Raw genomic sequence first — 13,977 nt, 5'->3', positions numbered from 1 at the left:
GATACTTACTGCTTGAATACTTCTGCTTTTTATTCAGGGAACTGCAAAATGCCTGCGATATCTGTGGCCAAACTGGCTAATTTAATCTTTTGTAGTTTGCAAAGAAGTTAAATGCCTGGCAGCTGTTAGGCTGACTGTCACTGGCATGACTGTTCTTACACAGGACTGTATGTGACCTGGGTAGGAGCTTGTCTGCTGATGTTGCTCTGTTGGTTTTGGTGTTGTAGGCATGGCTAGTATTGACAGCAGTGCTCCTGAAACCACCTCTGACAGCTCTCCAACACTCAGTCGGCGGCCTCTACGTGGGGGATGGGCAACAACATCCTGGGGCAGAGGACAGGACAGTGACAGTATCAGCAGTTCTTCAAGTGATTCACTGGGCTCTTCCTCCTCCAGTGGCAGTAGGAGAGCCAGTGGGGGAGCCCGTGCAAAGACTGTGGAAGTTGGCAGGTAATGAATAATGCACAGAGGCAACCTCTTGGCGTGATGTGAGGGATGTAGCATCTGTGCACCAGGAAGTACTTCCTTAGGAGAGCTTGTTTTGTTTCCTCTGGATCCTAAAGGCAGAAACTCTGCACCCCAGCTAGTGAACTTGGGGTACCTGTTGCTGTCTGAAAGGTTCCTCTATCTTCTTTTAGGTATAAAGGCAGGCGGCTGGAGAGCCATGCTCCTCATGTCCCAAACCAGCCCTCAGAGGCAGCTGCTCACTTCTACTTTGAATTGGCCAAGACAGTCCTTATCAAAGCAGGTGGAAATAGCAGCACGTCCATCTTCACCCACCCTTCCTCCAGCGGTGGGCACCAGGGACCACACCGCAACCTTCACCTCTGCGCCTTCGAGATCGGGCTCTATGCACTAGGGCTGCACAATTTTGTCTCCCCCAACTGGCTCTCTCGAACTTATTCCTCCCATGTCTCCTGGATCACAGGTTACAGCACAATTTTATTGGGAAGCTTGCTTTTGGACAGGAAGGAGGGGAGGGAGGTGAGCTTGTGCCCAAACATGAAAATGCTGATGTGCTGTGGTAGCCATGTAAGCCAGTGGCACAACCAGTGGTACAAGCTAGGAACTAGTGATTTACACTGTAGTGCTTGTTTTGGCATGGAAGATTCTGGTGACTTGTTTCTTTTTGTTTGTACTGCAATGCGCTTCAGTGCTTGGAGCCATAGACCCTTTCTCAGAAGCTTTTGGGAAAGGGAGGTGGCACTGAGACTGGTCTCCTTTGGGGGTCTGCTGAAGAGATGGACGCTTGTAAAGTTTGAATGTGCTCTTTGGCTGTGTTCAAAATTTCACTTTCCTTCTCCCTCTGTTTGCATCCAGTCCCACTGCCAGCTTTCTCCCTGTGTGGCTTCTAGAGCACAAAAAACACTCTCTGGAAAGTTCATGTTTTCCTGACATGCCAGAAAGCAAGCAACAGTCCAGGCTGTGGTTTTTGGGTACTAAAGCAGTTACAGCAATTTTCTCTCACTGCCTCAGGTGCATCTTTCACTTAGCTTGGTTAATAGTGCCCTCAGTCGCTGCTTGTTTATTCAGCTTATTCAGGGCTCTTGCCTATCCTGTGTTTTGAGAGGAAGAGCCTGAATTTGACTTAAAACCTAAGGGGAGCAACTGGACTCTGTTGCTGGCCCCTGAGGGAAGTTATGAGTGCATCTGCTATAGGGGAGAAGCTAACTGGCTCTGTGTTGGACATGGTCAGCAGTATGACAGTCTTCTCTTTTACTCTTAGGGCAGGCTATGGAGATTGGTAGTGCAGCCTTGAACATCTTGGTGGAGTGTTGGGATGGACATCTGACACCTCCAGAGGTGGCATCATTGGCGGACAGGGCCTCACGGGCCAGAGACTCCAACATGGTGCGAGCAGCTGCTGAACTGGCACTCAGCTGCCTGCCCCATGCCCATGCCCTGAACCCAAACGAGATCCAGAGGGCTCTGGTGCAGTGTAAGGAACAGGTGAGCATCACATGGGGGATGGCTAGCACAAGCTGATTTCCACCATCAAGAACATGCTTTTTTCTGTGGAACTGGCTCCTTTTTGCTGCTGGACAGCCTTAATTGCATTTCTGTGGATTTCTCTTGTCCTTCATGAATAGCTCTGGTTATTCTGCAGCCTTGTTTCTGTCTGTTCCCCATAGCATCAGTCATTTTAGAGTGCCTTTGTAGTTTTTTCCTGTTGTAGTTTTGCCTTCTGGCATTTCTGTTTTTGCACTTTTAACCCTCTGCTTTTCTTCCCCCTGCCCTCAGGATAATCTGATGCTGGAGAAGGCCTGCATGGCAGTAGAAGAGGCAGCCAAAGGAGGCGGCGTGTACCCAGAGGTCCTCTTTGAAGTAGCTCACCAGTGGTACTGGCTTTATGAACAGACTGTTGGTGGGACCCCAGCCCAGAGAGAAGGAGCCACTGGCTGCAGTGCCAGTGGTACACGGGCTGCCTCTGAAGCAGCACGTGGGTTGACGGACAACCGGGTGACCTCTGAGCCAACCACTGTGACAGTGGCAGCTGCAGTAACTGCAGCAGCAACAGTAATGCCAGTGATTTCTGTGGGGTCAACTATGTACCAGCAGCATACGATGGCAGGACCAGCTATGGCGCACACACACACGCAGGGCCTCCACCCCTACACCACCCTCCAGACTCACATCCCCTGTAACCCTCAGTATATTGGACACACCATCCAGCACATGCCGCGCCCAGCAGTCTTCCCGGTGCCTGGCTCAGCCTACCCGCAGGTGAGTTTTGCTTTTGGTTTGTTCATTTACAGGGAGTTGTGTGGCTGCTTCCAGTGGGGGTACATCTGACCGGGGAAAGCATGTGGCTGAGAGCTGCTGTGTCTTGAGTTCTAGCTTCTGCTCTCCCTAAGTGATTTGTGATATCTACCTTCAGCTCTCCAGCTCAGCTTTTTCACTGATAAGGAGCCTTCTGTGGGTATATATAAAGTCTTGAGAGAATATAAAATACAGTATTATGTCAGTAGCTTTTAATTATTATTGCTCTGTAGTTTCTCGGAACATGCAAGGCACCTGACAGAAAGCTTATCTTCTTGAGAGCTTTCAGATGAAATAAGAACTACAGGGGGAAAACCAGCAAAGGATATTTTAGCCTCTGCCTGTCTTTGAAAGTTCTTGGAGTGTTTTTGTACAAACTGATTAGATTTAAAAGGATGAGGAACAAGCAGATGTAATAGTCATCTGGTTCAAGATCGTTTCTGTGCTGCTTTTTTCCTGTGCTTTCTCCTCCCTGTCAGATTGGGGTTAGTGTGTGAACATCATGTTTTGGATTTCTTCTAAATGGTCATAGGAAGTAGACATGACTGTTATTCATCTTCTATTTTAGGGTGTCCATCCAGCATTCATAGGAGCGCAGTACCCTTATTCGGTAACAACCCCGTCGTTGGCAGCTACAGCGGTGTCATTCCCTGGTGTGCCGGTTCCATCCATGACGCAGATTGCGGTGCATCCCTATCACAGCGAGACAGGACTGTCACTGTCTTCCAATGTAGCGAGTGAGTGTAACAGGTCCTGGGCTGTACGTAGCGTAGGTATGGTTACTGTGCCTCCTAGTTGTATCCCAGTCACGTCCTCCTCACTAACCACATGTGGGAACAGGGCTCTTGCACTGAAAAGTTCTGACCAAGTTCACCTCAGCCTACAGATGTAGATGTTCAAGGGTACTGGGGTTCCTAATGGGACACCAGGGAAACCTGATTCAGCTAGCGGGGCTTTAATTTCTGGCCAGCTAAATTTCCAGTGTGAGATTATTTTGGCCTCTCAGACTGAAGTGTTTCTAGACCTCCTACCCCTTCTGACCTCTAACGTATTAGAGTTTTATTCCCCCTCTTATTTTCCTTAGCAGCCTCTCCTTAGGGCAAAGTGAGCATAGATGATCTTGGGTAGGCTGTTGTGATCCCTTTGGGTCAGGATGCAGGAAGCAGGCAGCAGTCAAACTTTTGCTACAGTAGCATTAATAGTTGTCTTTCCTGACCTAAGAGATTGGAGATGCCAGTACCCCAAATGTGGAACTCCTCTACAGTGGGCCGATGTTTTGGTAGGATCATGTCAATGGCAGTCTGAGTGATTGCATCCGTGTTGTGTTGGGGCTGTAGTGATGATGAAGACCCATCAGGTAGTGTGCAGCATTGGAACAGCAGATGTGTTGTTGACTGAATTGTGGGCATGTTCCCACTGTATTGGGGTGCTGCACCAGCAGACAGTGGTTGGACTCAGGCTCTCTGGAGATGCTGTGGTTTGCCTTGTTTGTATGTTTGCTTATCAGTGCTTCACACCTGACCACACTCTGGGAAGACTGGCATGTGGGAAACCACTTAAGAGATGTGTTGGCCTCCCTCATACCCAGATTTTCAGGAGAAAGGGGCTTCCTTTTCAGTTATTTTTAAGTGCACTTTCTTTCATTCTAATGCTAAAAAGCCAGCCAAAAGCAGAGGAGTCCTGAAGGCCTCAGAATTTGAAGAGCATCCTCTGTTTGCTGACAGCCTCAGTCCTGGCTTGGAGCTGTGAGTCTTATCTGTCAGAAACAATTTTTGCATGCCTCCCAAGAGCTATGAATCCTCCAGAGCTGTTAACTCATCCTAGAGCACTTAAAATAACAAAAGGAAAAAACAACCCCACCCTTTCCAGTTGCCATTGTTTATAACTTGCATAAACTTTTGTTCTCCAGTTCTTAAAATATCGTTTCACTGTTCATGGAGTAGGTAGTCATGTGGTGACGTTCGAGCTTTGGCAACAGTTCAGCCCGTTCTTATGGGTTATTCTCCCTGTCCAACTTCAAATGCAGCACGGATTTTGCCCCAGTTTGTGGGCTGTTTGGCACTGTGTGTCAGCTTTGCTGAGGAGGTCAGGTGGATCTGTCCTTAGAGGTACAATGTTCTCAGGTATTCAACTATGCACTAGGAAACATATTCTGGGGAAAAAAAATAAAAAACCAACCAACCAACCAACCAACACAGAGGTAGCAGGGAAGAGAAGAAATCAGAACATGGAGCATTGCCCAGACTGGTATAGCAGCACCACAGAGAAGCTGTGAAATAAAGGTCACAATGTTCACACACCTAATGGCATCTCTGCTCTGGAATTCTCAAGCACACCTTGCTTTTTCCTCTGTGTGCCTTTCTTGAGAGGAAATTTAGATAAACTTGAGTCCCTTGTCAGAGTGCAGTTTATTGGCTCAGTGTTAATTGCTTCCTGTAAAAGTTTAGGTAGTACAATGTAATGGATTTCCTGTGATCCCCTTGAATTTGCCCCCGTTAGTGTCTGCAGGTGTCTGAACCTTCTCAAGTTGCCTTGCTGTTTTTACTGTTGATACATGCTGCCAGTATTTGCATTTGCTGTTCCTTCTGAGGATCAACTGGAGGCTACCCTCCAGGAACACCCTTCCTACAGGGTTGTTGGAGTCATTGCTGTTTTACAGCAGAAGTGGAGGAACCTCACAATGTTGGACTTTGAGTGACTTAATACCGTTCTCATTCAATGACTTTTTTCAGCAGTTTCTCATTAGATGGAAACTGACATGCTTATTTCCTTGAACAAGAAGTCAGAATCAGACATGTCATTTAATAATAAGAAAGACGTTTGAGTTAATACATGTATTTACATGTAAATCATGGATGATGTGCATGTCTATGGGATACTGGAAGGAGATGGGCAAACATGTAATTGACCCATTTTAGCCCCTGCTTGCAAACAAAATAGAGATACTCGCAGCCCATTGTATTCGGTTGTAAATCCGTGGTTTTTGGTTGCTGTATTGTTCTGTTTAGGGGAGCAGAACAGTACATTGGCAGTGGGCGGCCAGGTGAGGGAGATGATGGCCCAAGTAAAGCTTCTCATAGGCTTGGTGGTGGGTCCTAATGCTGCTGTTTTGCTCTCTTCAGTAGGAAGTGTCCATGCAGGATCAACGTTCCCAGCGATTCAGGGGGCTTCCTTGACAACTCTGTCCTCACAGCCCAACTCCCTTGTTACAGGGGGTTTTCCTGCCGAGGATGAGCAGCACAGTCAGCCTGTGAGCCCCCAAGGTCTGCACTACCTCCACTCTGCATACCGAGTTGGTAAGGACAGCCAAGTGGGTTCCCATGGCCCCCTCAAAAGGGATTCAGGGCAGGGCTGCAGCAGCTTCTTGTTGTTTGGCAATTTCCTACTGCACCTATTGGGGTGATGGCATCCTAGCTACGTGGGGAGAGCTGTTTCATGGTCATGTGATCATATGATGAGCATATCATGAAGCTGAAAATGGAGGCGAAGCACTAGAAGGTTGTACAGTTGCTGTTGAGAGCTGTCAGAGTAGAAGAGAAAGCTAAATGGGTAGAGCTGGGAAGAGTCTTGCCTTTCAGCAGGTGCATGTAAGGAAGCCTACATGGGGCTCTGAGGATGTGGTTGTGGAAGTTGTGACCATGTAAGAAAATGGAGTTCAGTTCCTGCTCCTTGTGGACTGTGCAGGCACAGCTCTAGTGTAATGATACCACTTGAGAGTACACCCTCTGTCCCTCCAGCTAGGTTGTGGAAGACTGGTGTGGAAGGAACTTGCATTTCATAGAAGGTGGGTATATAAGTAGTATTCCTTTCCCAGTCATACTGGTTATTAGGAAATAAACAGCCAGAGCCTGGACTGTCATTGGTATAACGTTATCAGAGTCTCAGAGTTTGCAGTTGAGCGTAGATTGCAGTAAGCTACTCATACATAGTGATGGTTAAACCCAGCAGATACTCAGGGAAGGGGGAGGGAGACTTCAAGATAGGCAAAGCCAGCACAGGGCAGCAAAGGAAAAGGAACAGCAAGAAGATGGAGGAAGGCTATCTGGAAGTTGCTTCAGTTTTTTGTTGAAAAGTAGAGGAGAAAGTACTTGTCAGCCAGCAAGGAGGCAGGTGTCATGGGAAACATTATAGTGGTAAGTGATAAGACATGAAAGGCATTTAATAGCCTGAATAACAGAGAAGGGGTGTGGGGTGGAGGGCCTGGAAGATGAAAACAGGCCATTGGGTTACATAGGGCTTGCTGGGCTTTTAAAAATGTTTAAAGGGGAGGATTTGTGTGAAGAACTGTAAAGGAATGAGTGAAATGTTTGCAGATTGGCGTACTGCAGCTTAGTGTGGGCCTGTTGTCTGTGCAGTTGAACTGGTTAATTTGGGTAGCTCCTCTGTTTCTAAATTTGGAGCAAAGGCACTGTATTCAGGGCATCTCTTCCAGTGCATCCTTTAGGTCCATGTGCTGTAGGTGCTCGTGGTCTCTTTGCAGCTCTAGTGAGGTGTGATGGTTGAGCAGATTTCCCAGCCTGGAGCAGATCCAGCTGTCCTTGCAGCTCCTCCGTGTGGTGACAATCTCTAAACTAGGCCTTTTGTTTCTCTGTGGGCTCTTTGCAGCCAGGGAATTTGCTGCTAATGAAGGGCAGGGCAATCAAATGGTGTTGCAGTGAGTAAGAGCTAGACTGAGTCCTACTGGGGCAGAAGTGCTGCTTGACTCTGGCTGCCCCTTTCTCACAGGGATGCTGGCACTGGAGATGCTTGGCCGAAGAGCTCACAACGACCATCCCAACAACTTCTCCCGCAGCCCACCCTACACGGAGGATGTAAAATGGCTCCTTGGGTTAGCTGCAAAGTTAGGTAAGGCTCAGAGCAGTTCTTCAGCAGAAATCTACTTGCTGGGATTTGGATCATGGGGGAAAAGCTCTCTTAAGACTGAAACTTCAAAGATTGGGTGAAGCCAGTGTCCTATTTCTGAGAGTGTTTCAGAAGATCCTTGCTGCTCTTTCATTCAGCCAGCTGTCCCCTTTCTGGGTTCTGTCTGCAAGTTGTTGAATTTTGAGGCTCTGGATGAAGTGCATGGGGTTGGACTGGACTCAGAGCTTGTATATCTTCCATTCTATAACAATAGCTTTTTCTTTTCCCTTTCCACTATCTTGTAGGTATTCCTCTCTTTCTTATGTATATTTATGCCTTCTGTGAAGACCTTCTATAGCAATAGGTGCTCAAACCACCAGTTTTTTTCACTTCTACTTTCATCTTGGGTCTTTTTTCTATCAGCTTTTTTTTTTTTTTTTTTAATTCTTTCATCAGCAGTAAGAAGTTACAAAAACAGGTCTACAAACAGCCTGTCTAGTGGCATGGCTTCTCCTGCTATTGCTAGGGGAGGTCCAGTGCAGACAGCAGTGGAGAAATGTGAATATCCCTCCAGCCTCACCAAGGCCTGAGTGCTGGGGGTGCAGATGCTTCCTAGATGGACAGGAAGGAAACGATGGGAGGAGGTGCTGCATACTCTTGTCTCTGTAGTTATCCTGCCACATTACTTTTCTTTCACATCCTTTTTAAAAACAAGTGAACTGGAAATATCAAGAGTGGCTGAGGTAGTACCTGGTCTCTACTCAGCCCTGATGGATTTATGAGAATGGTCTCTTGCCCCCAGGAGTTTGCTAGCCCCTCTCTCCCGAGGCTGGCAGAGGATACATTACACTAGGAAGAAGGTGCTCCAAATCCAGGTTCTTGCTGGGTGGTTGCCTGACTTCTTGTGCGTCTTTAACACTGTGTTGTTCTCACTTCTCCTTCCTGTGCAGGTGTAAACTATGTGCATCAGTTTTGCGTTGGTGCAGCCAAGGGTGTGCTGAGCCCTTTTGTGCTGCAGGAGATCATCATGGAAGCTCTCCAGAGGCTCAACCCGGCTCATGTGCACAACCACCTGCGCACCCCAGCCTTCCACCAGCTGGTGCAGAGATGCCAGCAGGCCTACATGCAGGTAACACGCTGTCTGACTTCCTGCTTGTCAGAGCCTGCCCTGCAGATACTGCACGCATGTGTGGAGGGGAAGGGACCTTGGGGTACTGGTAGCTGAACTGGTCCATTGCCTGATGCATCTGTCTCACTTACAGGGTCTAGAGTAGGCACTGCTTGCCTTTATGGAGGCTGTGTCCAAAGGATGCCATTGTACTGATTCTTTCAAGGCCTCTTGCCCCCTTACTCACCCTGCAAGATGGTGTGGTTTTGTGTTCCCAGTCCTCTTCCTTTCTTGCTCCAAATGCTATCTATGCCTTTTAATGTCTGTACTTTTTTCTTTACCTTGTATGCTCTTGAGCTACCTGTCTGCCTCCTCTTAGCCTGTCTTTCTCTTCTTTCCTTGATTGTGGCCTGTCTTCATCTCCTCACTGAGCCCTGGCATGGCTGTGTAGTGTGCTAGTGCTAGCACTAATAGTGGAAGTGGCTTGGTCAGATACCAGTACAGATGAGATATTTCAGGATTTATTGAAACCAGGACAAGTGTGTTTCAGTGAGCCAGCTGGGATGCCAGAGCCACCTGTTCCTTAAAACAGTGCAAACAGACTGCCCCGCATGTGCCTACTTCTCTTGAATACAGGACAAGAACGGTAATTCTGCAGACTTACTGTCCATGTAGGATCAGCTGTCCTGCCACCTAGATGATATTCTGGGTCATCACAGCTGCATCATGATAATCACGGCTGCTTTGCTTGAGCTGTTTCTCTGAGCTGCATTAGGGAACTAGCTTTCTCAAAGGCTGGACCTGCAGTTTTGGGGCCTTAGCTGGCAAACTGATATAAGTGGCAGATTCTGACTGAGAGTGCTAGGTCTAGGGATGCTTTGTAACAATTTAGTGTAAGCCTTACTCCTGCCATACCCCTTTAGCAAAGGAGATGTCCTGTGAACATGCTGGGTCCCTGTGTATATCCTGCAGAATTAATGGTGTGAGGGTTAGACGCAGGTGGGTGATGGCAAAGACCTTTGGCCGACCCTTTTTGCTCTGGTCTATGCCATGGTCTGATGCTCATGAAGGAGAGAACAGCTGCTTCTGGTGCTGTGAGGGGACAGTCTCCTTAGCTACATTAGGAAGTAAGATATAGCACTGCTATCAATTGAGCTAGCTCTCCTGTCTGTCAGAGCCTCTGAGTCCTGTGACTGCTGTGGGGTAACAGGATCCTGTGATGTGTCACCTTGGGAGCTCTTGAGCCCTGCTCTGAGTGTCACCAGTGTTAGGGTGGTGAGCAAATACCTTAAGGCTCTCTCCCTGTCCCCATCCAGTACATCCATCACCGGCTGATCCATCTTACTCCAGCTGACTACGATGACTTTGTGAATGCCATCCGCAGCGCCAGAAGCGCCTTCTGCCTGACTCCCATGGGCATGATGCAGTTTAATGATATTCTCCAGAACCTAAAGCGCAGCAAGCAGACAAAGGAGCTGTGGCAAAGGGTCTCTCTGGAAATGACCACCTTCTCGCCATGACGGCAGGCAGAGCTCCATGGACGTGCAGCCCTTCGTCCCGCATAGTTGTAGTTCCATTCACACCATCCTTCCTTCTGGTGTCTTTTTTATTTTAGTTTTAACTTGTTGGAAACCACTGATCTGATGTATTTATTCCATGACATTCCTCTCCAGCACTGTTGCGTGTTGGCACTCTGCTTCGCTCGCTCTTCCTCCTCCTTCCCAGTGGGCTGCAGGCTTCAGAAGCATCAGGAAACGAGAAGGAAGTTGAGCTGGCTGCCCTGTGGTGTAGTCACTGCTTTTCTCCCTGAGCCCCTGGAGGCTGTCCTGCGAGCAGTTTGCAGTGTGATTGCGCACGTTTGAGGGGTGGGGGAGTCTGTCTTAAATATTTATTTTGGCATTTATAAATATGTAAACTTTTTTTTTTCCTTCTTTTTTTTGTATGGGCTTTTCTTACTCCACACACCATCTCTTGTTGGGAGAGGCTGGGACTGCTCTGTACAGCCAGTGCTCCCTCCATTCCTTTCAGCACCTCCTGCTGAGAGAAGCTGAGACTGGAGTAGCAGGGCCAGGGCCACCTCTGCGGCTTCCTGCAGCAGCTGCTGAGGGCAGAGGCTGGAGCTTGGGCAGTCGGAATCCATGACTGCACTGAGCTGCCTGGAGACTGCTGGAAGTGCTTGGGCTCTTCCTCAGGAGCGTCCCTCACTGGGCACTGCTGGCTCTTAGGATGTTCTGATCCTGGTCGTTCCAAGTTGTACAATCGTGTTTCTTTTGGCTGGGATATTACTCTCCTGTAATCGGTTTCTTATCCCTTGTCTCTTCTCGTTTCCTGATTAAACACTCGTTTTCTTAGACTGACTCTCTCCTCTATCTGCTATGATGTTGATGATCTGATGGAATGGGCCAGCTGTGTGCCAAGGGGAGCTCCTGTGAGAGCTAGTAGATGGCTGTCCTGCCTCAGGGAATAGCAGGACAGCATGAGGTAGGTGGCCAGAACTTTTAGGCAAGGCGCAAGCCAGAAATTTCTTGCCTGGCACCACTCTGAGAATGACATTCCTCTGCAGAGCCTGAGGTACATGTTGACTGTGTGGTTGATGCGCATGAGGGGAGCTGGTGTAAAAGGTAAGCCTTTCCAAACTTCTGCCAGCCACACCAGGTTCCCTTTCTGTCTTGACGTCAGTGATACCGCTTAGTAATGCAGAGCTTCATATTTCCAAAGTCTTGTACAAAACAGTGGCTGCTCACCCTTGATGTAATTGTTACATGTTATGAAGTAAAGAAGGCTTACGTTCTGCTCCCATCATTTTAGAGATATGCTTGGTGGAGTATGCGAGAGATCCAATGGGGACAATGTTGCAGGAAATTAATTTTAGAAACCTTTTCTTTTTATGCCAAGGAAATTTAAAAGGCTGTTGCCATCTGCAAACATACAAGCACAAAAACATCAAGGCTCTTTTAGTTGAAACTCAAATGATTAATGGATGCTAAGAATCTAATTTCTCTGTAGTAATATATTTTGCTTTTTATTTGGTTTAGCCAATGACAATAGGGAGCTTCTAGTTCCTCTAAGCTAGAATTATATGCCTGTTTGTATTTGATATTTCCATTGACACTTAAAAAGAAAAAAAAAAACCCAACTTTGTTGATGCCCTTGTTGGGCAAAGCAGATGAATAGGCTCCTTTGGTTTGACTTCTTGCAAGGCACAGGCAACAGAGTGTGATTGAGGTTCCTGTACTTCTGATTGTGCAACAGTAACTATTTAAAGATCTCCTTACAGCCCTTTGCATTGCTTGGTAAGTTGTTCCAGTGTCTAGTTACATGCTAATTATAAATACTGATGTTTGTAAGACTGTGTTAAGTTTTGTGGGTTTTGAACAAACTCCATGTTGATTATGAGCTGCCTGTTATTGGGCAAAACTCCTGACTTTAGAAAGGAGAGCACAGCCTGATCCCTGGGAAGTTTAGGATCCTGAAGCACTTCCTGTGTTCTCTGGTTCTTGCATTTTCAGAACTGGGCAAGGAGTTTGGAGAAAAGTGAGAGTTTTCTAACAAAGCCTAACCTTTTCCTTTCCACTGTTTATAGGAGAACAAATAAGGGAAGAAAGAAGGGAGTATCTTCTAGAAAGAAAGGAGCAGAGGGGAGATGGGCAAAAGCTGAATGTGCTAAATATCAGGAACAGAAGTGGCAGTTATTGCATTGAGGATTTGGACTGATTAGGGAAATAAAAGGACAGAGCCTTATCTATTAGAAGACTATACTTACTCCCTGCGCAGGCAAGTTTTCAGGTTATTATAACTAAAATACATCAGGAGCCCCAGAGCACTGTCACCAGTATCTTTGGTTTGAGGAGATATAGTGGAGCTGTTTATACTGAGATCAGAATGGAATTTGTCTAGAAGTGCACTTGCTCTCATTCTTTGTAGTCCCCATAATGGCTGTAAGAGAAAAGAAATAGCAATGCACATTATCTTTTTACTGCATTCAAAACTCTCTTTGGTTATTTTACCCACTCTAGTCCTCATACAGGTTCCATTGCTTTCGTGACAGACCTTATCAGAGTTGTCTTCCAGCAGCTGCAGAGCCCAAGCAGGGGAAGAGCCAGGGAATCTCACCTCAGACTGACATTGGCTGAACAAGCAACTCAGTGGTGTGAAGCACAGGTCAGCAGTTTCAGAAGTTTCCAGTCGTGTTCTCTGACAAAATTCCTCACAGTGAACGGTCAGAAAGAGGAGCTGTGCATAATTTATTCAGGTCTGTCAGAACACACTTTCAGTACTGGCTCTCTGGAACTGTTAATCTTACGTTGTTCCTGAGCCATATTCCAAGGAAGTATATCTGTGCAAGGGCAGGAAAGTTTAATGAGAAAGGAGATGTTTGGTTTTTTTCATGCAGTGTGGCTGGAAGGTTCTTGCGGTATCTTTCCTTTCTAAGGTGCAGAGATGAGATGAGCCCTGGTGGCCCCAGAAGCCCTAATCTATTATTAAATTAAAAAAATTATTACCCAGTGCAGCCTTGTTAGTTTGGTCGCTTTTCTAGGAGTGAAGAAAGTACCTAGGCTCAAAACTTCTGGAAAAAAATGTTTTAGTAGTAGGCAAGCGCAGAGGTCACAGTCACCTAGAGTTCCCTTTTGACTTTCATTTAACCCATGCATTTTTTTCACTTGAGAGTAAATGTTCTCCTGGCCCTTACAGAATATCTGGGTTTGGAAGGGACTTCTAGAGATCATCTGGTCTAACCACCCTGCTCAAGCAGAATGAGCTAGAGCAGGTTGCCAAGGACCATGTCCAGTTGGGTTTTGAATATCTCCAAAGACTGAGACTCCACAACCTCTCTGGGCAACCTGTTCCAGTGTTGAACCATCCTCTCAGTAAATCAGTGTTTTATGTTCAAGTGGAATTTCCTGTGTTTCAGTTCATGTCCATTGCCTCTTGTCCTGTCACTGGGAGAACAGTATGGCCCTGTCTTGTTTACACCCTCCCATCAGGTATTTATAAACATTGATAAGACCCTCTCTGGGCTTTTTCATCTCTAGGCTGAACAGTCCTGGCCCTCTGAGCCTCTTCTTGTAGGAGAGATGTTTCAGTCCCTTAATCATCTTTGTGGCCCTTCACTGCACTTGCTACAGTAAACCCATGTCTGTCTTGCACTGGCGAACCCAGCACTGGACACAGTACTTCAGGTATGGCCTCACCAGGGCTGAGCAGAGGGGAAAGATCACCTCCCTCAACCTGCTGGCAATACGCCTTCCTATGCAGTCCAGGATGCT

The 13,977-nt window shown here is 47.1% G+C and overlaps 1 protein-coding gene across 6 annotated transcripts in view; it reads left to right on the top strand.

Moving 5' to 3' along the window:
• The window catches only part of ZSWIM8 (zinc finger SWIM-type containing 8), a 63,425-nt gene extending 52,364 nt beyond the window's left edge, over nucleotides 1-11,061 (top strand). For 2 of the 6 annotated variants that reach the window (XM_013960279.2, XM_067299918.1), the window contains exons 18-26: nucleotides 228-450; nucleotides 639-928; nucleotides 1,727-1,950; nucleotides 2,242-2,724; nucleotides 3,329-3,497; nucleotides 5,883-6,056; nucleotides 7,486-7,605; nucleotides 8,553-8,731; nucleotides 10,027-11,061. In XM_013960279.2, the coding sequence (XP_013815733.2) occupies nucleotides 228-450; nucleotides 639-928; nucleotides 1,727-1,950; nucleotides 2,242-2,724; nucleotides 3,329-3,497; nucleotides 5,883-6,056; nucleotides 7,486-7,605; nucleotides 8,553-8,731; nucleotides 10,027-10,230 (2,066 nt within the window). In that variant the 3' untranslated portion in view covers nucleotides 10,231-11,061. Of the gene's footprint in view, nucleotides 1-227; nucleotides 451-638; nucleotides 929-1,726; nucleotides 1,951-2,241; nucleotides 2,725-3,328; nucleotides 3,498-5,882; nucleotides 6,057-7,485; nucleotides 7,606-8,552; nucleotides 8,732-10,026 lie in introns of those variants that run through there. The other 4 variants (XM_067299917.1, XM_013960280.2, XM_013960281.2 and 1 more) reach the window with 4 other exon arrangements.
• The last annotated feature ends 2,916 nt before the right edge of the window (nucleotides 11,062-13,977 follow it).

This window comes from Apteryx mantelli, chromosome 7 (genome assembly GCF_036417845.1).
Source record: "Apteryx mantelli isolate bAptMan1 chromosome 7, bAptMan1.hap1, whole genome shotgun sequence".
NCBI lineage: Eukaryota > Metazoa > Chordata > Aves > Apterygiformes > Apterygidae > Apteryx > Apteryx mantelli.
Note: the sequence above shows the minus strand (reverse complement) of the source record. Positions and strands in the feature narration are given on the sequence as shown.